The sequence below is a fragment of the Typopeltis vanoorti genome, chromosome 19, assembly GCF_054136105.1.
Source record: "Typopeltis vanoorti isolate ZY-2024b chromosome 19, IOZ_Tvanoo_1.0, whole genome shotgun sequence".
NCBI classification, from domain to species: domain Eukaryota; kingdom Metazoa; phylum Arthropoda; class Arachnida; order Uropygi; family Thelyphonidae; genus Typopeltis; species Typopeltis vanoorti.
Window position 1 is genome coordinate 30695373 of NC_143567.1, and position 24026 is coordinate 30719398.

Below are 24026 nucleotides of genomic sequence, written 5' to 3' on the forward strand. Positions count from 1 at the left end.
ATTTGTGAAGGGGCGCTCTTGTTTTGGCAATATGCTAGCCTTTTATGATAAAGTTACAAGAGCATTAGATGAGGAAAAGGCATATACTGCCATTTTCCTAGACTTAGCAAATGCATTTGACAGGGGGCCACATGATACGCAGATATTCAAGTTGCAGCACATGGGTCTGGATGTCAGATTGGTCAACTGGATTCAGGATTGGCTGTCTGATAGGTATCAGAGAGTTGTGTATGGTGGACCAATATCAAAGAGGCAGAAGGTTACAAGTGGGGTTCTACAGGACTCAGTACTGGGACCTATATTGTTTAATCTTTATATCAATGATATTGTCCGTGGATTGCAAGGGGATATTCGGTTGTTTATTCAAAGCTGGGAAGGGTTATTAGTAATAGTGCAGATGTGGTAGCCCTGCAAGAGGATTTGAATAAGCTAGATAGATGGGCAAATGAATGGGGATGTCAGTTTAATGCAGCAAAATTGGGACATATCGATGGGACGCTGCATACTCTATAAGAGGAGTTAAACTGGAGGAAGTAGGAGAGACAAGTGATCTGGGTTTGATGATTGATAGAAACCTGAAATTTAGGGGACATATTGCAAAGTTAGTGAAGGTAACACAGAGGATTTCTGCAATAATGAGAAGGACACTAACCTGCAGAGATAAAATGGTTGTCATTCCGTTGTATAAGACTCTGATCAGACCATACTTAGTCTGATCAGAGTAAGTAATCTTTCCCAGATCTGGTCCCCAGGATTTGAAGGAGATATATTAACTGTGGAAAGGGTACAAAGGCGGATAACAAAGATGGTGTCAGGACTATACAAGGATAGTTATGAGGATTGGCTGAGGGAGTGTGGACTGCGGAGTTTGGTGGATAGAAGAAGGAGGGGTGATATGATTGAGACTTTTAAACTGTTCAGAAGTGATCACAGGGTTGACACTGGGGAGTTCTTTCGCTTGGTTGAACAGTGGGAAAGAGTCATGACAAGGGGCCATCCCTGGAAGTTATGAAAGGAAACTGTGAGAAAGAGGGTGAGTAGTGGTTTCTTTTCATGGAGGGTGGTTGAACCATGGAATGCATTGCCTGATGGAGTGGTGAGAGTGATAACAGTCAATGCATTTAAGGAGTGGTATGATAGAGTTTGCGTTTCCTAGGAGGGACCTCCTCAATGAGTCTTGATAGTTGATAGACTTGTGTTTCTTAGAAAGGACTTCCCACGATGAGTCTTTTTGACTCCATGAAGGCCTGAATAATAATATTAATAATAATAATTATAATTCTTCCACCTTGCATCACCAGGAACAACTAAAGATCCTCAATCAAACTGCATGAAATATCATTAACAAAAAGTTAAACAGCAGGGGCCTAAGAGCAGAACCCTGAGGCACACAACTGGTTATCTTCCTTTGGAAACACTGTCTCATCATACACAGAACCAATCTCCATATAATCAATCTGTTATCCATTCCTCTGCAGCTTGTACCAACTACCATGTGGTAATTTATGTAATTCTCTGCAATGTCCAAGAGTTTCACTGTATATAAATCTTCTGTATCCAGCACATCTGTCACCTAATCATTAAATACAAGTAGATTGCTAAAACAAGACCTATCCTTCACAAAACCCATACTTTTCTGTTCTTAATCATCGGTTTGTAAAGGATAGAATACCTCTCCAACACATTGACTGCAACTACATTTACACAGACTGGTTTATAATTAAAAACTTGTATCCTAGAACCATGCTTGTGGAGTGGTAATTTTGTCTTCTTTCTTTTTTAAGAACCTTTCCTACTGAGGATTATAAAGAGAAGGCTAGAAAGATGATATGGTTGTAAGGAAAGAGAAAATATACTACAAACAGTAGTTGGCCAATCAGGTTAAAAAATATCTGAAAATGTGTGGCCAGAAAAAAAAAAAATTCTGGCCACACATTAAAAAAAAAGATTTTCAAACTGACCTCTGTAGAGAATCATGTGTATACCAATCCATTCCTCTATTCTTAACCAACCTCTTTAACACCTTGACTGCAACTACAGCTACACAGACTGGTTATAATTAGAAAATTCTGTCTTAAAACAACAGCAAGTTTCTTTCTTCCTCTTTAAGAACCTTTCTTGCTGAAGAGTATAACTCCTCAGCAAGAAACCTCCAGTATAACTCCTCTATGGGAGGAGTTATACTGGAGGAAGTACGGGAGACAAGAGATCTGGGGGTTGATGATTGATAGAAACCTGAAGTTTAGGGGACATATTGCAAAGGTGGTAAAGGTAACACAGAGGATTGCTGCAATTATGAGAAGGACACTGACCTGCAGAGATAACAGGGTTATCATTCCGTTGTATAAGTCTCTGATCAGATCACACTTGGACTATTGTTCTCAGATTTGGTCCCCAGGATTTGAAGGAGATAAATTAACTGTGGAAAGGGTACAGAGAGACGGATGACAAAGATGGTTTCAGGACTGTACAAGGATAGTTATGAGGATTGGCTGAGTGAATGTGAACTGCAGAGTTTGGTGGATAGAAGAAGGAGAAGTGATATGATTGAGACTTTTAAACTGCTGAGAGGTGGTTACAGGGTTGACACTGGGGAGTTCTTTCGTTTGGTTGAACAGCGGGAAGGAGTGATGACAAGAGGCCATCCCTGGAAGTTACGAAAGGAAACTGTGAGCAAGAGGGTAAGGAGTGGTTTCTTTGCATGGAGGGTGGTTGAACCGTGGAATGCATTGCCTGATGGAGTGGTGGGAGCGAGAACGGTCAATGAGTTTAAAGAGTGGTATGATAGACTTTGTGTTTCTTAGGGGGGACCTCCCCTCGATGAGTCTTGACAGACTTTATGTTCTTAGGAAGGACCTCTCACGATGAGTCTTTTTACTCTATGGAGGCCTGAATAATAATAATAATAAAGAGTATCAAGAGGATTATAAAGAGCAGCCTAGAAAGATGATATGGGTATAAGGAAAGAGAAAATGCAGGAAAAAAACTATTTTCAATATGTAGCCAGTAAAATAAAGTGTGATTATTGGATGACAATATCAGTTGATGCAAGTGGTAAATAAGACAATAAAATAAATATCAGATGCTTTGCATAGAAGGAAGGAACGGGCATCAGAGTTAGCAGTAGTGGTGGGCACAAACAACTTGAATAGTGAGACAAAAAAATGTGGAAAGGAATTTGAAGTTGTTGAAGGAAGTGAAGAATAATAGTGTCATTGGGAAAGTGGTTAGTTTGTTTCACAGCTATGACAGTAGTGAACTGAGAAGGAAAGTAACGATACTGAATAACAAGATGGCTGAATTGTGTCAGGCAGAGAGTGTTCAATTTATGAATGTATGTAATTAATTCAAAGGGCAGTTAGAATGGTTCAAAGCTGATGGAATGCATTTGAATGGGTTTGATGTTAGTCATTTGGAGCGATTGTTGTTGTTATTTACTAAGAATACACAGGGGTTCATACAAAATTAGTATTACTATGAGTCACCTTTGGATGCAAAGGTGAGAAAGTGATTATAGCAAAGTAAAACGATTCAGTGCAAAACAGTGGGGATGATAAGAATATAAGTGAAAAATCAGAGTCAGGATCAGGGAAACGGGGATGGTCAGGATGAAGAGAGAACTGCACTATAGCAGAGAGAGAGAAAGAGAGAGAGAGAGAGAGAGAGAGAGAGAGAGAGAGTAAAAAGTGAAGTGATTATGCTGATGGGGTGGCCTCAAAGAGTAGAGAATTGTTATGCTTGTATACTAATGTACAGAATATCAGAAATAAAAGGGATGAGTTTGTAGCATTGAGTGAATCAGTATGTTCAAAGATAATTAGCATAAGTGAAACTTGGTTGACTGAGGATGATATACTGTCAGGACTTGAAATAGTGTGATATAGAATTTTCTCAAACAATAGGAAGATGTAGAGAGGAGGGAGAGTATTGTTAATGATAGCAGAGGAATTGTGTTCTTCAAGAGTAGAAGTGGAAAATAGTTGCATGGTGAAGATTTTGAAGCTGTTTGGTATGAAGTTGAGATCAATAGAACAGTATATCTAATACATACATAGCTCATGGCAAAAACATGATGTTAAAAAAGAGAAACATGATGTCGTTGTTTACCATATAACATATATAGCGGTGGGCACTTCCAGGCCACAGGTTATTGGCATTAGTGAAACATGGCTGACAGAAGATGATATAGCTAGTAGGATTGAATGTGAGGGGTATAATATGTGCAGGAGTGACAGGGAGAATAAAATGGGGGGAGGAGTGTTATTGATGATAGCTGATGAGCTGCAGCCAAGGAAAATAGAAGTGGAACTACAACATAGAGAAAAGATCACATTTGAGGCTAAATGGTGTGAGACTGAGACTAGCAGAACAAAATATACAGTTGGGTACTGCTATAGACCAGGTGATGGAATAGATGGTAGAGATAGTATGCATAAGCAAATAGAAGAAATGGGTGGAAGGAGGGTAATTGTTATGGGAGATTTCCACTATGGTAACATTGATTGGAAGGAGGAGAGGACACATAGGAGGAAGGAATTGGATTTTACGTGGTTATTAAGGGATAACTATCTGCGACAGCATGTAATGGAAAATACTAGGGGTCAGAGAGTGCTTGACCTAGTAATTGCATCTGAGAATTTGGCTGACGAATATGACCATGTTGCCACCAATTGGTAAGAGTGATCATAAGGTCTTGACATGGGAGGTGGCTAAAGGTGTGGAATTTACAATTAAGACAGGGTACATGTGGAATTATCGGGCTGGAAAGTATGACAAGCTTAGGAGTTTGATTGGCTCAGTGCCATGGCATGTAAAACTGCAAGGACTGGATGTTGATAGCAGTGGTGGCCCGTATACATAAGCACTGCGACACTGCAGCACCCCCAAGGAAAAAATGAAAAAATTAAATTTTGTCTGTATTTATAAATAATAACAATGTATTATTAATTGCAACATTATATAAATGCAATACAACCTGTTAAAGGTTACAGCTTATGTTTCGACAGTGATTGAATAGTTATTATTATTATTACGGGTATCTCCATGGAGTCAGTAGACTCATCGTGGGAGACCCAAACTAGCAAAACAATATCTGTCATATCTCTTCTTGAATTCATTTACAGACGAAGAGCTCACAACTAAGTCAGGCAATGAATTCCACTCATTCACCACCCTCCAGGCAAAAAACCTTGTTCTGATACCTTTGTTAACCACACTCTTCTTTAATTTCCAGAGATGACCTCTTGTTCTTCCATCACTATCACACAGCTGAAACATTTCCCCTGCATCAATCCTATAAAAACCTTTTAGTAATTTGAATGTTTCTATCATATCCCCTCTTCTTCGCCTATCAACCAATCTCTGCAATCCACAAGCTCTCAATCTATCAATGTAGGGAGCATTTTTTATATCACTCACCAACTTGGTCACTCTTCTCTGAACCCTCTCCACAGCCTCCTCATCTCCAAGGAATCCAGGTGACCAGACCTGAGCACAGTAATCCAAATGTGGAAGTATCAATGCTTTATAAAGGGGAATAATAACCTCTTTATCTCTGGATGTCAGTGTGTTCCTCAACAACCAAGTAATCCTATGTGCAATCTTGGACACCTTAGCAATGTGTCCTCTGAACTTCATCTCCCTATCTACCAATACCCCTAAGTCCCTAGCCTCATCAATCTCTTGGAGTACCTTTCCATCGATGTAGTACACAGCTGGTAATCTTTTAATCCCAAAATGCATGACTTTACACTTTTCCTCATTGAACTGACATCCATTTTCTTTTGCCCATTTTACCAGCTTATTTAAATCCTCCTGCAAACTTTCAACATCAGCTTGATTTTTTATTGCACTACACAACTTTGCATCATCAGCAAACAACTGAATATCTCCCTTTAAGCCGTTTCCTATATCATTTATATACAAATTAAACCACATTGGCCCAAGCACAGAGCCAATGTGGTTTAATTTGTAGTTAATAATTGGAATTGATCGATTAATGCTTTAGATTACGAAATAGATACACTGTGATCTTTAAGCAGTGTATGCTTGCACGCATTATTCTTTATTGGTGAGTGTTCGTGGTGAGGGTGAACTATTTTTTGCAAATCTTATTTTATTCTGTTAAAATAACATATGATTATTTATTTATTATAGATACAGGACTGAATTATGAACAGTGTTGAAATTATGAAAATAATTACATTTTTTTCAATTATCATTACATGAAACAAATGCACTGCAATCTAACGCAGTGTGAGAATGATCGCACCAATTGCAGATAGACTCGCCAATATTCGTTTACGCTTGACACTGCTCGTTTGGGCATTGAAGCTTGCACGCTTTATTTCTGTGAGATACAAAACTTTTATTATTGGTGTTTGTAAGTAAGGGTGAAATATTTTTAATAAAGGAATCTTTTAACATGTAAATTTATTTATTAATAAATTGGTTACTGATTAGGAAAAAAAAGATTTTTTCAAAAAATTTTATTTTGTATATGCAGCACCCCCACTTAAAATTTTCCCGGCTGCCACTGGTTGATAGTGCATGGGAGGCAGTTAAGAAATGTTTGCAGGAGACAATGGCTGACTGTATACCTAAAGTCTGAATAATAAATCAAGTAGGGGTTAAATGGATGAAAAACACCATTAAGCTTGATCTGCAAAAAAAGAAACAACTATGGAGGGAATTTAAGGAGAAAGGTGACCGGCAGACACATGAACGGTATAAAGCGCAGGCCAGAAGGGTAACGAGTGTGGTAAGAAAAGCAAAAGCGGATTATAAAAGAACATTAGCCATGCAGGCTAAAGAGAATCCCAAACAGTTTTTTCGATATGTTGCAAGTAAAAGAAAAAATGTATATGGCAGAATGATTTTAAAGAATGCCGATGGTAGGGAAGTAACCGAATCCGTTGATATAGTGGAATTACTGAGTGAGCACTTTGCAAGAGTTTATCATTCAGGTGGTGACATTGCAGGAATGAATGAACCAATAGCTTATATGGGAATTGTGGTGAATAAAGTGGAGGCGAATAGTCTATTACTAAACCTCAATGTCAATACAGCTGTGGGATTGGATGGTATACCAGCTCGTGTCATACGTGAAGCGGCTAAATAATTGTCAGTGCCCTTGACCATTTTGTTTAATTTGAGTCTTGGATCTGGATTAGTCCCAATGGAGTGGAAAGAGGGGAAAATAGTTCCGTTGCATAAAGGAGGTTCCAAGACTGCTGTTGTAAATTACCGACCGATCAGCATATCGGTCTTGGAGAAAATAGACAAGAGGAAAATACAGGATTGGATAGATGAAATTGGGATAGTGTATGGGGGGACAGCATGGTTTTCTGAAGGGTAGATCATGCCTCAGCAACTTGCTCACGTTTTATAACACAGTGACAGCTGAACTGGATATGGGCAATGGGTTTATATTGATTCTACTGGACCTTGCTAAGGCCTTTGACAGGATACCACATGGAATTCTAATCAGTAAACTGCAGCATATGGGGTTGGTGAGATGGATAGGAGGGTGGTTGATGGAGAGATATCAGAGAGTTGTTTATTCAGGAGAAGAGTCCAAAAGACGGGCCTGTGACTAGTGGTGTGCTGAAGGGTTCTGTTCTTGGACCACTACTGTTCAATTTGTTCATTAACGATATAGAAAAGGATCTGAGAGGAAGTGTTCATTTGTTTGCTGATGATGTAAAGTTGGGTAGAGCAATAGTGAGTACATAGGATGTCAAAATTTTACAGGATGATTTGAATAGTTTGGAGGACAGGGCTAAGGAGAATGGATGTCAATTTAATATGGCAAAGTGTAAGGTAATGCATTTTGGGGTGAAAAGATTAGCATGAGTATATCACATTGGTGGAACTGTATTCCAGGAGATTGATGAGGCCAAGGATTTGGGAATGTTGGTGGATAGGGAGTTGAAGTTTAGGGGGCACATCGCAAAAGTGGCTAAATCAGTTCATCAAATCACCTTGTTGCTGAAAAATACTTTAACAAGCAGAGACAAAACAGGTTATTGTTCCTCTGTATCGAGCCTTGATAAGACCCCATCTAGACTACTGTGCACAGATATGGGTGCCAGGGTTTCTTCTTGATAGGGAGGAGGTGGAGAGGATCCAGAGATGAGTGACCAAGATGATAACTGGTCTAAAGTTGAAGATTTGTGGGTTGCAGAAATTGGTTGATAGGCGGAAAATTGGTGATATGATTGAGATATTCAAATTACTGAAGGGTTCTATAAGATTAATTCAGAAGATATTTTTGAGAATAGGACTGGTGGTGGGAGGACTAGAGGCCATACATGGAAGCTGGGCAAGAAGTGTGGTTAGCAAGAGTGTTAGAGCTAGGTTTTTTTAATTTGGAGAGTGGTGAATGAGTGGAATAAGCTGCCAGAGTCTGTTGTGGGTGCCATGACTGTGAATGAATTCAAGGCAAGGTATGATAGATACTGTGTGAATGTAGAATAGTTGTTCTTGACGTGATGTTAGGGCCTCTCTCGATGAGTCTATTGACTCCTTGGAGTTGCCCGTAATAATAATAATAATAATAATAACAATAATAATAATAATAATAACAGGCTTGAAGAGTTTAAAATATTTTAAGTTAAAAACTTTAAAAGAAAACATAGATCTAATCCAAAGAATTAAAAAATTAAAATTAAAATCTTAATATGTTATAATAAAAAAGTATATATAACATTATGAATTCAGATTTAATTTGTATCCAGGTCACAGCTTCAGCAGCCACTTGTAGAAAGTCATTCCAGTCATTCCGATAAGCACATAAGGTGCATTCTTTTACAATGTGTTGCATAGTCTGTTGAGGAGCACCACAGTCACATATTGGAGATGATTGTCTGTTCCATTTGTAGAGAATATCTCCACATAGGCCATGGTTTGTCTGAATCCTATTTAGTATTGTCGAGATTTTGCGAGGTAGATCCAATCCTGTTATGATTTGATCACCTTTAAAGATGCAAGTGTTCATTCATATTTTCCTTCCATTTTGATAGAGAATTAAAGTTATTTAGGACTAGTTCTTCTGCTAACGTAGTGATCAATGGCGAGATTTCAATCTACTGATGTTAAGAGTTGGGAGGCCCTGATGAACAGGTAGGTTTGAATTACCAGAAATTTTTTGAAATTCATGAACTAAGGTATTCATTCTTCATAATTCTAGGAATAATGCTTGCTAAAAGAGGTAACCAATAAGTCGGAGTCAATCTAATAGATCCTGTAATTAGTCTTAAGGTATTATTCAACTGAGAATCGTGTGAGGGCTATTTAGCCACACAGGAGCACAGTATTCAACACTTGAGAATACCAGAGCAAGGGCTGTGTCTGGAGGGTAGAGGCTCTTGAATCCCAAGTAATGCCACGGAGTCTTTGTAGGATATTATTATGTGTTCTTAGTTTATATGTCAAGTTTGAAAGATGATGCCTGAAAGTGAGAGAATGGTCAAGTGTGACTCCCAAGTACTTAGGGAATGTATTATATGAAAATATAGTGTTGTTCAGTTCAATTTTCAATTCCACATTTGACAAGTTATTATTTAGATGAAAACAAGATATTACTGTTTTGCTCCTATTTAAACAAAGTCTCCATCTTTTAAAATATTCATCCAGTATAGTTAAGTCAGCTTTTAGAATTTCTTCTGTACGATTTATGCTGTATAGTTATTGCTATATCATCAGCATAACAGAATTTTCTTGATGTAGTGGATTCCCACAGCCTTAAGAATTGTTAAATTCCACACCCCTTAAGAGGGGTGTGGAATTCAACCCCTCTAAAGGGATGGATGAGAAGGATAGGATAGGAAAATTATCTATGAACAATTCATCAGTGTATATCATAGTGTTGTGAATGATGCTGTGCAACATGTAGGAGGGAAGCAAGAATTAGGAGAATTAAAGGTTAAAGAATCAGAGGTGTATCAATAGTTGCTCAGGTCAGATGTTAATAAGGCTGTGGGAATGGATGACATATCACCATGTATTTTTAAAGAATATGCAAAAGAGTTAGCCAGGCCCTTTTCCTGATTATTTAATGAACGTGTTGCAGTGGGGAAGGTTCCTAAGGAGGGGAAAGAGGGCAAAATAATAACTCTCCACAAGCATGGTTTGAGAACAGAAGTTTCCAATTATAGAGTGGTCTGTATATCTGCAGTTGTGATCAGAGTGTTAGAAAAAGTGGTTATAAATAGAATTCAGTATTGGGTAGATGGGCATAAGAATCTCTTTGTGAAAAGCAGGTCTTGTTTTAGCAATCTGCTTATTATGTTTTATGATAAGGTAAAGAATCTACCGGATAAGGGAGAATCATATACAGTGATATTCTTGAAATTTGCAAAATCATTTGATAGATTACCTCATGATAAACTGGTGTACAAGCTACAGATGATAGGAATAGATAAGTAAATTGGCTTTCTGAACAATACCAGCAAGTTATGTATACGAAGAAACTGTTTCTCAGAAAAGGAAGGTGACCAGTGGCATGCCTCAGAGTTCTGTTCTTAGGTTCCTACTGTTTAACTTGTTTGGTAATGATATTTCACATGGATTGACTGGGGATCTTCAATGTTTGCTGATGATGAAAAGTTAGGTAGAATTATCAGGAGTAGTACTGATGTTAATTCTCTACAGGAAGATTTGTATAGACTTTTTAGCTTGAATAAATGAGTGGGGATTACAGTTTTAATGTTAATAAATGCAATTTGTTACACTTTGGGATATAGAGATATAAGGCTATGCACTGTATTTGTGGAGCTATACTTCAGAAAGTGGATGAGATTTGGGATCTTGGAGTGATGATGGACAGTGGCCTGGAGTTCCGAGGGCACATTGAACGTGTTGCAAAGACTGCGCGTTGTATAGCTGTCATGATAAAAAGTACATTGAAATGTAGGGATAAGGAAATGGTGGTGTAGTGCTTCTATATAAGGCATTGGTCAGACCACATATGGACTATTGTACTCAGATTTAGTCACCTAGTTTTCATTGTGATGTGGAAACACTAGAGAGCATCCAAAGATGAATGACCAAGTGATATCAGAACTCTGGAGTGTTGGTTATGAAAAACATTTGAGAAAATGTGGATTACAGAGGTTGGTGGATAGGAGAAAAACAGGAGATATGATAGAGACCTTCAAGTTAGTTAAGGGAGTCTATCAGATTAATACAGAAAGAATTATAAAAAGAGTGGATGTTAAGATGGGAAGAACAAGTAGCCACTGGAAGTTGTATAAAGATGTGGTGAGGAAGGGTGTGAAGAGTAGATTTTTCATGCTGAGAGTTGTTAGTGAGTGGAATGCACTGAGTGCACTGTGAGTGCAGGTAGTGTAAATAACTTCAAAGCTCATTATGATGGACATGTTGCTGGTTGAGTGGGCCTCCCATGATGAGTCTGTTGAATCCATGGAGGTTACCAAATAATAATAATAATAATAAGTAATCACCACAGAGGATATTATTGAAGTATTTAATAAGAAATTCATTAAGATATGTCATGCTGATGAGTATGATATACTACATAGTTTAAGTGAGAATGGAATAGCAAAGAATGGAATAATAATGACTGATGTTATACATTAAGGGAAGGGCCATACTACTCTAATAACAGATGGGACTCAAAATTTGGACACATATTTCACAGAAAATATAACAGAATTCAGAAACCCCCCCAATTTAAGTGAACAATTGATGAGAATTAGAGGAGATATCCTGGGCTCTAAATGTAACATCTTATTAGATACTGGATGCAATGCCTCTACCATCAGAATGGGCTATTTCTTAACTTTAAAAAACAAATTGTGGAAAAGCACTGCCAAGCTGAGAGAACCTGTAAGGATTAATACTCTCTCAGACTCAAGCTTCATAGCTCATGAGAAACTTCGTGCAAGGATTTACCTACCAGAATTTGGATTATGTGTCTGGCAAGATTTGCTTGTTGTCCCCACTACATCCAACTTAAGCTCACACATTATTTTGGGAACAAATTTCTTAGCAAAGTATCAATTCTCCTGTGATTTTTCTAAGAAGGAAGTATCCCTGATGAACAAGAAAAGATGTATCAGAAGAAATAGAAATCATAAATATGATGGAACTAGACAACAGACAAAGCAGTTTAAATTGCCATATGAATTGGAACCATCTGCTAAGGAAAGGTCATCTGTAAGTCAATCAACTAAAAAGGATGGTAATGTAAATTTTGATGTGCTTTATCAGACTGAAACACTACTAGATATTAATGAGCCATCACAACAACAAATATCCATGCCTAAATCAGATGTTGACACTAATAATCAACTAATAGTTAAGGTAAATTTTGTCAAAGTAACTGCCTTACGTAGTAGAATTAGAAATTTGGAAAGTCAATGGAGATACAAAGCAATGAGTGATCATAGAAGAAGGACTAAAGGAACAGATTACCAAGACGATAGACAACTGAGGAGATATTAGTAACAGAGAACAGAACTTCTGCCCTGAAAGGACATTATCACATTATAAGTATAGCAATCAAAATTCTCCCTATGATAAAAACAACAAGAACTCAAGTGGAGAAGTGGAGAGAATAAATACATAGACTGTAATGAGAAATTTAATTATATTCAAACTAAGTACTACTTAAGATCTCGGAATGGAGATAAGGAGTCGATTTTCTCCACTCGTGAGTCTAGTGTGAAAAATTTTTCCTTAAAGAAAAATTTTTCAGAGGAACAGTGAGCCTTTGTTGGATTCTGAATGAAGAGAAATTAAAATTATTAATACAAAAGACAAGATGTATTACTAAGGACGATCCAACAGCAGAAAGTATACAGTTATTTGATCTGCATTGAATTAGAGCCAAAGCAACTAAGTCTCTGAGGCCAATGTATGTGTTTTGAATGTTTTGAACCAATGTTTTGAATGATGAAAAACCCATCTTGGAGGAAAACTCTCTATAAGACTGACTAATTCACCTTCAGTTGAAAAGCTTTCATAAAGATCCTTGCATCCTAGACAACTAGGATTAAATTAAAGGAAGACATAACTGCAATATTTACCACAAAACTCAAAGTAATCTTGAATGGCATTTTCATACAAGCGTTTGGAGGCTAAACATGAAAATAGGTAAGTGGACAGTGAGATTTATTTGTTCTTATGACCTACAAACGATTTTACTAATCAAGAAGTTTAATGATTTTTTTAAGTCATTAGAGAAGGCATATGATATAAAGGAAGAGCTGGTTTTTGTTTGAGATCTAAAGAGGAGAATGGGAAATGTTTTGGGAAAATTCGAGAAAAAGGTGACAGTATACCAATATAAAGTATATGTATGTAAATTACAAACCATTAGGAAAAAGAAAACCAGATCATCCTCTTAAGAGATTCAGTGATGACTTCTAAGGATGGAACAGGCCACTCTAGGCCTAAATCCTTGACTAGCATGATGATGACGATGATGTAAATTCACATAAACAGAATACACTTGAATGAAGAAAAGCCTTATTGACTCTATTGCCCTTTCCAATCAATGGGCATTCCTGATACTAACTGAGCTACAGAGGATTGATATACGAGGAATTTTATAATTGTTATGTTAACAAAACAACAGGACCTGATAACTGATCATCACATGCTTTAAGAAAATGTTCTGCATAGTAAGCACTCTGGACATGTTTTTTTAACAAAAGCCTTGCAAAAGCAAAGGATGATCCAAAAGAGTGATAGGAGACTAAAATAACTCCACTGCAATAAGAGCAGATATTATTAGAGAAGTATATGTATGTAAATTACAAACCATTAGGAAAAAGAAAACCAGATCATCCTCTTAAGAGATTCAGTGATGACTTCTAAGGCTGGAACAGGCCACTCTAGGTCTAAATCCTTGACCAACATGATGATGATGATGATGATGTAAATTCACATAAACAGAATACACTAGAATAAAGAAAAGCGTGGTTGCCAGCAGTGCAAGTACCACTGTGAAAAAAAAAAGGGTATATGTGGAACTACAAGGGGGGTGATTATGAAGAGATCAGGAGACAGCTTGCAGGTGTAGCATGGAATGAGGAGTTAGCTGGAAAAGAGATCAATGCAGCTTGGGGGATTTTTAAAAACTATTTAGTAGATGCAATGTCTAAATGTATGCCACAGGTGAGAAGGTTAAATAAGGTAGGTGTGAGATAGATGAATAAAGAGATTAAGCATGCGATACAGAGAAAAAGGGCATTGTGGAGGTAGCATAAGAGAAGTGGAAGTAACCAATTTCATGAGGTCTACAAAGACCAGGCAAGGAGGGTGACTTGGTTGGTGAGAGTCGCTAAAGAGAGGTATGAACAGCAGTTAGCTAATGAAGCCAAAAAGAATCCTAGGGAGTTCTTTCGATATGTAGCCAGCAAAAGAAAGAATGATTATGGAAGGATGACATTGATTGGAGGAAATGGTATAAAGACAGCTGATGCAGAATGTGTGGTGGAGATACTTAATGAGCAGTTCATAAAGATCTTTCAATCTTGTGAATGTGACTTCATGGAGAGATTGAGAGCAGTTGATGATGGGGAGGAGAGACTGACTGTAAGTGAGCAAGAGGTGTTTGGGGAGTTGAGTAAACTAGATATAAATAAGGCTGTGGGACTTGATAATATATCACCGCATATTCTGAAGGAATGTGCCAGAGAGTTGACACCTGCCTTGACATATTTTTTAATATGAGTCTTGCACTTGGTCAAGTTCCTAAAGAGTGGAAGGAGGGTAAGATTGTGCCACTTCATAAAGGAGGTGATCGAACTCAAGCATCAAACTATAGGCCTATCTCTGTGTCAAGTGTTGTGGTTAAGTTGTTGGAGAAGCTTGTGAGAACTATGATCCAGAGTTGGGTTGACAACAATGGTATAATCTTTGATGGACAGCATGGATTTGCTAAAGGGAGGTCATGTTTTAGTAATCTACTTACTTATTATAATAAAGTGACTGCTTCCTTGGACAGAGGAGAAGGATACACAATAATATACTTGGATTTCGCAAAAGCTTTTGATAGAGTAGCTCATGATAAGTTGACAGTCAAACTAGAGTAGATGGGGTTGGATATTAGATTAGTGCATTGGATAGGAGACTGGCTATCTGATAGGTATCAACAAGTTGTGTATGGGGGTGCAATATCCAGGAAAAGGAAAGTCACTAGCGGAGTGCCTCAGGGATCTGTTTTAGGGCATTACTATTTAGCTTGTATATTAATGATATTGGTGAAGATGTGGATTGAAATATTCAGTTGTTTGCAGATGATGCAAAGTTGGGACGAACCATAAAGAGTAGTGAAGATGTTGTGGCCTTGCAAGAAGACTTGAATAAATTGAGTGATTGGGCAAGTAAATGGGGATGTGAGTTCAATGTTGCAAAATGTAAGGTTTTAAAATTTGGAAAACAAAGATGGGATGCAGAATTTATGCTTGGTGAGAATATATTGTTGGAAGTAGAGGAAATAAGAGATCTGGGGGTGATAGTGGATAAGGATCTAAAATTTAGGGGACACATCGCCAAAATTGTGAAGACAACATAAAGACCTCTGGGAATGATGCGGAGGACACTGACAAGTAGAAGTAGGGAGATTCTTGTTCCATTGTATAAGGCTCTGATTAGGCCACACATGGACTATTGTGCCCAGAGGTCGCCGGGTTTTCAGAAGGATGAAGAGATGTTGGAAAGGATCCAAAGGTGACTGACTAAGGTAGTTTCTGATCTCTGGAATGTTGAGCATGAGGAAAGATTGAGAAGATGTAATCTGCAGAGTCTGGTGGAGAGAAGGAAGAGGGGAGATATGATAGAGACCTACAAGTTGGTAAGGGGTTGTTATAAGATCAATGGTGGAGAAGTTCTACAGAGAATAGTGGGAGATCAGGGGAGAACCAGAGGTCATCCCTGGAAACTGTATAAAGAGGGTGTGAGTAGGGGAGTGAGAGGCAGGTTTTTTTCATGCAGAGTTGTGAATGATTGGAATGCCTTGCCTGAGAGTGTGGTGTCTGCAAAGAGGTTGAGTGTGTTTCAGACACGGTATGATGAGATGTGTGTGTGATAAAAGGACCTCCCAGATGAGTCGTTGACTCCATGAGGTCTTGTTTAATAATAATAATAATAATTATTATTATTATTATTATTATTACAACTTGACATCTCTGAGGAGTCCAAGTGTACTGTACTACATGTACAGTGCACATTGTACTCAAGGGTGTCAGAACGAGGTTTTTTGCCTGGAGGGTGGTGAATGAGTGGAATTCATTGCCTGACTTAGTTGTGAGCTCTTCATCTGTAAATGAATTCAAGAAGAGATATGACAGATATTGTTTTGCTAGTTTGGGTCTCCCGCGATGAGTCTACTGACTCCATGGAGATACCCGTAATAATAATAAGAATAATACATACATACATACATACACTGCTACATGCATCTCAGCATCTCCCTTACCACTTAATTCTCCAATTGCAACACAATGACAATACTGCCATCAACACCATCTATGGCCCACAACCACCACCAACAGTATATACAAGTAATCAACCACCACCAACAGTATATACAAGTAATGGACAAAAAAATGGAAACACTGAGCTATCGGGTCGTGTTATCAATAGTTGCAATGCAGCATGTGCAATGCATCAAATACAGATGTGGTTGATATTCAGATGTACTCCTATCATTCCTAGGGATGGGCATATAAAGTAAATGGAGGTACATCCCCATTTATTGCTAGAATGGAATCCAGAAAGGACCTCAGTGACTTTGAAAAGGACGTGATTGTTGGAGCCAGGCTGGCAGATGCATCTGTGACCAGAATAGTTGAAATTGCCCATGTTAGCCAAGGAACAGTCTCTAAGGTTATGTTAGTATGGAAGTTGATGGGGAAAATATCATCAGTGAAATGCAATAGTGGATGAAAATGTTTACTGCAAGAGAGGGACATTTGAGTATTAGTGAACTGTACCATGAAAAATAGGCAGACTACTGCTGAGAAACTATGTGAAAAATTCAACAATGGTCACGAGAGAAACACATTTCAACAAAATTCTATACCAGGAACTACACAGTCGGATATCATCGTTGGGTTGCCTTACGCAAGCCTTTGATCACTCCTGTCAACACATGTCATCATGTCCAATGGTGCAAAGATCATAGGCAGTGAACTACACAACAGTGGAGGGATGTGATATGGTCCAATGAATCCACATTCACCCTTTTTGCTGCAAACAGACAAATATGTGTGTGTGTGTGTGTGACATCAGCTGAAGGAAGCTCACGAGCCAAAGTGCTTGTTTCCAACTTTGAAAGGTTTTGGTGGTTCTGTAATGGTCTAGGGTGCATTCTTATGGCATGGTTTGAGTCCACTTGTTGTACTGGAAGGCAAAGTGGATGCTGCACATTATCTTTCAGTCAGAAGTAATCATCTTCATCCCATGTTGACACACTTTTTTCCTATGCAGCCAGCCACTTTTCAACAGGAAATGCTCCCATTCATTAAGCAAATGTGGTCATCTAGTAGTTTTGTGGAATATGATGGTGAGGTGTCCTGTCTTCCATGGCCATCCCTATCACCAGACTTATATCTATAAAAACATTTATGGGATATTTTGGAGCAAGCTCTCAGGCAACATTTCTCACCTCCATGAATTGATCCAATTTCCATCGAATGAATGGTGTAAAATTCCTCCTGTTGAGTTCTAAGCACTGACAGAATCTCCCCTCGAAGAATATGGCTGTACTAGATGCTAATGCCATATTAATCAAACATCTCACTGTTTCCATTTTTTGTCCATTTCCTGTATTTTGCTGTAAATTGTGTGTGTTCTCATGGCCAATTTGCCTGTACACAGGATGAAAAATATGAGATCTAGGAGAAGAAACCCTGCTACTTCCATATGAGATCAGATAACTCACATTCAGTTGAAAAAGCCCATATAAAGATTCCTCTCATATGATGAGAATCGAACTCAGGTCTTTTCCAATCAAAGGTGCAATGTTCAGCTCTTTTTCCAATTGCACTACGGAGGTGCTTGATTAGATAATAACAGGCACTTGATGAGATAGCAATACTCAGGCTTCAAATTAAAATCCAGTTGTTTATCTTGAGGTGTGGTTAAGAGGTTGATAAAGGCTAGGATCCAGGATTCTCTGTGATGTCAGAAGTAAGTTTATTCAGGAGAGATTGTGTTTGAGCAGTTTCAGAAGGGGGGGGAATAGGTGTATTTATAGGTGCTACGTGTATGCAATAATGCATATGCATCTAGATTTTCTATCTGAATTATGAGCCTAGATTTTAAAACGATCTTTGACATACTGACACATGGCAAGCTGGTATTTAAATTGTGGCAGATGAGGTCAGATAATAGATTAGTGAGTAAAATAGGAGATGATCTATCTTGTAGGAATCAGTAAGTTGCGTGGAAGAGCTGTTCCTACCAATATGGTTAATCATATTGGGAGATTCACACATCATCATCTGTAAATGTTTATAGATGATGAAAGATTGAGTAGAATAGAATCAAAACTAAATTTTTGGTTCTCCAGGAGGATTAGACTAGCCTCTCTCTGTGGGTATGTTAAAGGGGTTACCAATTCAATCTTGCAAAATTATTACTCTTATCAGACCTTCATGGAATAAGAGATTTGTCATAGGAGGTCCTTACTGTCACATGCACATTACCAGGGCTTGGCAAATAGAATCACCAGTGGCAAGTAGATTTTGCCAGTTAGCAAGTAGCTGCAGACAAGAGCTGCAAGATAAAGCATTCTTTATATAAAAATGAAATATTTTTTATATGTAATAAAAAATTTTTCTGAACACAATATTTTTTAACTTTAAGAAAACAGAGGAAATATGTGTAATATAAAGGGCTATTCTAATAACAAAAATTAATGTAGCAAATTATATCATCCAAAAAAAAAACAATGTTTTTTTTACTTCTGATGTTTATTATTTACTAACTTCTTCTTTATTGGAATGGTTCTCACACAAAGGAAATATTCTCCAAACAACAATACAGAACCACTGATCACTTTATGGGACCCCCCTATTAACATATTGGGACAAACTATAAAAAAATAGAGGTGGGGGGGAGGATCTTGAGAGAGTACATTTCTTTCACAGCAAATAGGATTTTGCATAATTTGTCAAGCCATGCACATTATTCATCCGTCTATACCTTAGACTCATTCACTCATGGCATTTTTCATAGAGAGTGAGGAACAAACGAAAAGTGTTACCATAAGCAGATGTTAGTGTATTAACAATAAATGAGTTTTAGGAGTATTATAATAGGCATTATCTGAATAATAATTATTGCGAACTTCTTACAATGAGCCTTTGAATTCCATGGAGATGCCCAAATAATGCACTGGTCAAAATAATTAGGGAATATCTTAGCTTCTGTCAGATAATTATAAATTTCTGGAAATAATTATAACTATAATTATAAATATTTATACATGAATAAATATTTCTTACTTATGGTAAGAAATATTTATTATGGTAAGAATAGGGTGTAATTGATGAGATATTGTTTAAATAATTGATATTTATTACAAATTGTGTTACATTTGTAAATTATTTTTATAACTTTATAATTTACAAGAAAAACCAAAATATCCCCTAATTGTTTTTGAGCAGTATAATTACCCTTGCTGCAGTGGTTAAATTCAGCCGGGGCTCTCTGGGGCCTGGCCACTGAACTTTTTGTGCACTGGACCAGAACATTTTTCTGTTTTGTGACTTTTCTCCCTTTACAGTAATTAAACCTAACATGAAACAGACAGCAATGGCAGGTTATTAAGATGTGCATATGATTGGTGTGGTATTAACAAAAGATAGCACAACCAAAAGATAAAAGCATAGCTGACAATTGAGTTGAAATGCTAACTCTCTTCAGCCGAATTCCATATGTGAAACTGCCATAACAACATTCATTATATATGTTTCTTAGTTTTAACACGTTTACGAATTTTAACACGTCCGGTTGAATTTTATTGCTGCTTTGGGGCAGGCGAACTCACACACACATCTAATTAATAACATTAGTTTTTAGTTAGATACTGTGTTTGCAGGTGCAACATATGGTTTTACTTGAGTCTACACAGCATAGTTTCTGTATGAGGGTCATGTGATTCATTAATTAGTGTTGTTTTTATGCCAGTTGTCTCTAATTGCACTATTTATTGAGAAATATATTACACAGATTGCTCATACCTTATTCGCTGACATAATAAAAGTACTTGTTTTTCTTATCTTGTGCAGTATAGTGGCTGTTGGGGAAGGCGTGTTGTTTATCACTGCAAGCAAGTTACTATTGCCCGGCATGAATGTATTTAAGCTTTTTTCCATAGGTGAGGTATATGCGAAACCATTTAATTTCTTTTATCAAAAAGTAAAATCAGGGGTGCGAGTTATACACGAGGGCGAGTTATATTCGACTAAGTATGGTATTTCAACTATGGATAAGTACATCGGTACCTTCTTTAAACAGAAAAATAGCTCGGATGACAGTGATAATACAAAATGGATTTCTAATGACAGTTTATGTGTAGTTTCTGAAGAAAAAGAGGTCTGTAATGAATCCCCAAAACACAGAATTCTCATCAGTTGCAATGCGATAATATTAATATGTTGAACGAAAAGAAAGATTTACTGACTTGCTGGTCACTCGACTAGTGGATCGCATTCAAAGGTAAATATAATTGGTTATTTTGTAAGAACATTTTTCTGTTTTGTGACTTTTCTTTCTTTACGGTAATTATGCCTACATTATTGTGTTATTATTCAACAATTGTTTACAGTTTTGAATGTGTACATATAAAGTCAATATCAACAGTCACCTGATTACGAACGCGTGATGAAAGGGACGAGTAGGTTTGGAGCTTCCCCGGATAGCATTCAAAGGTAAATACAATTGGTTATTTTGTATAGGGCCCCGGAACTTATTCATTTAGAATTTAATCACTGCCTTACTGGTATGGCCTGTTGCATATACTTTTCAGATGAGTGATTATCAAGTGTCTAAGTATCTGTACCGGCTTAGTTTCCGGTCTATCTTCTAACTGCAAATGCCTTGGATAGTGCAACTTACACTTTTATCAGATGCTTCACTAAGTTTTTAAAATAATATACTTGTAAAACTCCTTCTTTATCAGAAGCTCTTTGAAATTAAGAAATTAAGCTGCAGGGTTTCTTTCTAGAGGTGTTTTGGATTTACAGTCAAAGCAACAAGTTATGTTGTCCATGTATGGCATCAAAACAGTCTTTGCATTCTGTATTACTATTTGCAGAGATTTTTATGATCCTAATCTATTTTAGAGAGGGTATTGGTATTTTTAGAAAAATGTTTAATAAAATATGAAGTCAGTCTCCCACGACGAGTCTTTTGACTCCATGAAGGCCTGAATAATAATAATAATAATAATAATAATAATAATAATAATAATAATAATAAATATTTCTGATAAGTTTGATTTTTTTAAATTACTCTGAAACATTTTTTCTTTTTCTTTTTTTATTTTTAGGTTTGCATTTTTCATCAGGATCAGTAATTAGAAAAAACTGCATTGCTGAAAAGGATGCCGATGTAGTTGCAGCAATGAGAAAAGCTGGAGCAATTCCTCTTGTGGTTACAAATATCCCAGAATTGTGTATGTGGTTTGAATCTTCAAATAATATTTATGGTCGTACAAAAAATCCCTATAATACTACAAGAGTTCCAGGTGGAAGTACTGGTATGATATATAAGTATCTCCTTTTGATTTACATGCACAATAATTATCACAGTCTTCATGACTCCATGAAGTTATGAGATTCATCTTGGGGGTGTATCACACCACCCATTATAATCAAACTGTCTGCACTCTCACCACCCTCTCAGGCAACAAATTCCATGCACCCACCATTCTCCATGCAAAAAAAAATACTTACTCATCACTCCCTTGCATGACTTCCAGAGATCCTTGTCCCTTCATCTTGTTTTATTTTTGAAAAATAAAAGTAGTTTGATCATATCATCCTCCATCTTCTATATCAATCTCTACAGATTAATGTCTTCAATCTATTCTCATAGCCAGCATTCCACAATTCTGATATTATTTCTCTCACCTATCTTTGAACATGCTCTAAGGTTTCTATATCTGAATCAGATCCCATAGATTGTCTTATGTCTTATAGCATAGGTGGCCAACAGCAGGCCCATGGGCTGCATGTGGCCCGTAACGTGATTTTGTGTGGCCCGCGGCAGGATAAAAACTACATTAAATTATATGTATTATCAATTTAGCTATTAGTTTCGACTGCAGATTTTCTGATTGATATACTAGTTATATTCATTATTTCTGAATACAATTTATATTCTCAACACCGAATCAAAATTGCTTTAAAAAGATTACTCATTTTATAAAATTTACTGCTTCTCTGTGCAAGTTGTAGTAGTTGGATGGTAGATTTCTATGCTCCCCAAAGTAACGCAACATTGAAAGTCACTTGCTTGAGGGAGTTGATTGTGGAGAGCCATGACATTGACTTCAAGTTTTCTGTGCCAATGTTAGACCAACTTTTGGAGCAATTCAGTAAGTGATTTTCTGACTTCAGTGACATGCAGCCACAACTGACATTATTTAACAACCCAATGAAATGCGACATTTCAGAGCAGCATGCCACTATTCAATTGGAGTTGTGTGACCTTCAAAGTGACCCCTTTTTCCAGTCAAGGGTGGAGATAGGCATTGAATTTTGGAAACTGGTAATATCCTGCATTAAGTGATTTCAGCTTGAGAATTGCATCTATGTTTGGAAGCACATACATATGTGAATGCACTTTTTCAACTATGAGGGCGGTTAAATCACCACAAAGAAGTCGACTGACTGATGACCACATTAAACAGAATGGTCAAGTGTACTGACAATTCTTTAGCTGCTTCACGTATGACACGAGCTGGTATTCCATCCAATCCCACAGATGTATTGACATCGAGGTTTTGCAATGGACCACTCACCTCCACCTCATTCACCACAATTCCTGTATAAACTTATGGTTCATTCATTTCTGCAATGTCACCACCTGGATGATATACGCTTGCAAAGTGCTCGCTCAGTAATTCAACTATATCAACTGATTTGGTTACCTCCCTACCATCGGCATTCTTTAAAATCATTCTGCCATATACATTTTTTCTTCTACTTGCAACATATCGAAAAAACTGTTTAGGATTGTCTTTAGCCTGCATGGCCAATGTTCTTTCGTAATCCTTTTTTGCTTTTCTTACCACACTTGTTACCCTTCTGGCCTGGGTTTATACTGTTCATGTGTCTGCTGGTCACCTTTCTCCTTAAATTCCCTCCACAGTTTCTTTTTTTGCAGCTCAAGCTTAATGGTGTTATTCATCCGTTTAACTCCTACTTGATTTATTATTCAGACTCTAGGTATACAATCAGCCATTGCTTCATGCAAACACTTCTTAACCGCCTCCCATGCACTGTCAACTTCTAGCCCTTGCAGTTTTACATGCCATGGCACTGTACCAATCAATCTCCTAAGCTTGTCATACTTACCAGCCCGATAATTTCCACATGTACCCTGTCTTAATTGTAAATTCTACACCTTTAGCCACCTCCCAAGTCAAGACCCTATGATCGCTCTCACCAATTGGTGGCAACATGGTCATATTCATTACAGCCAAATTCTCAGATGCAATTACTAGGTCAAGCACTCTCTGACCCCTAGTATTTTCCATTACATGCTGTCGCAGATAGTTATCCCTTAATAACCGCATAAAATCCAATTCCTTCCTCCCATGTGTTCTCTCCTCCTTCCAATCAATGTTACCATAGTTGAAATCTCCTATAATATTTACCCTCCTTCCACTCATTTCTTCTATTTGCTTATGCATACTATCTCTACCATCTATTCCATCACCTGGTCTATAGCAGCACCCAACCGTATATTTTGGTCTGCTAGTTTCAATCTCACATCAAATAGCCTCAAATGTGCTCTTATCTCTATCCTGCGGTTCC

The 24026-nt window shown here is 37.4% G+C and overlaps 1 protein-coding gene across 1 annotated transcript in view; it reads left to right on the forward strand.

Annotated features, from left to right (window-relative positions):
- The window catches only part of LOC150095962 (fatty-acid amide hydrolase 2-like), a 118026-nt gene that overhangs the window by 34975 nt on the left and 59025 nt on the right, over positions 1–24026 (forward strand). Inside the window, exon 4 of the mRNA XM_090408965.1 lies at positions 21533–21742. Within this exon, the coding sequence (XP_090265091.1) occupies positions 21533–21742 (210 nt within the window). The remainder of the gene's footprint in view (positions 1–21532; positions 21743–24026) is intronic.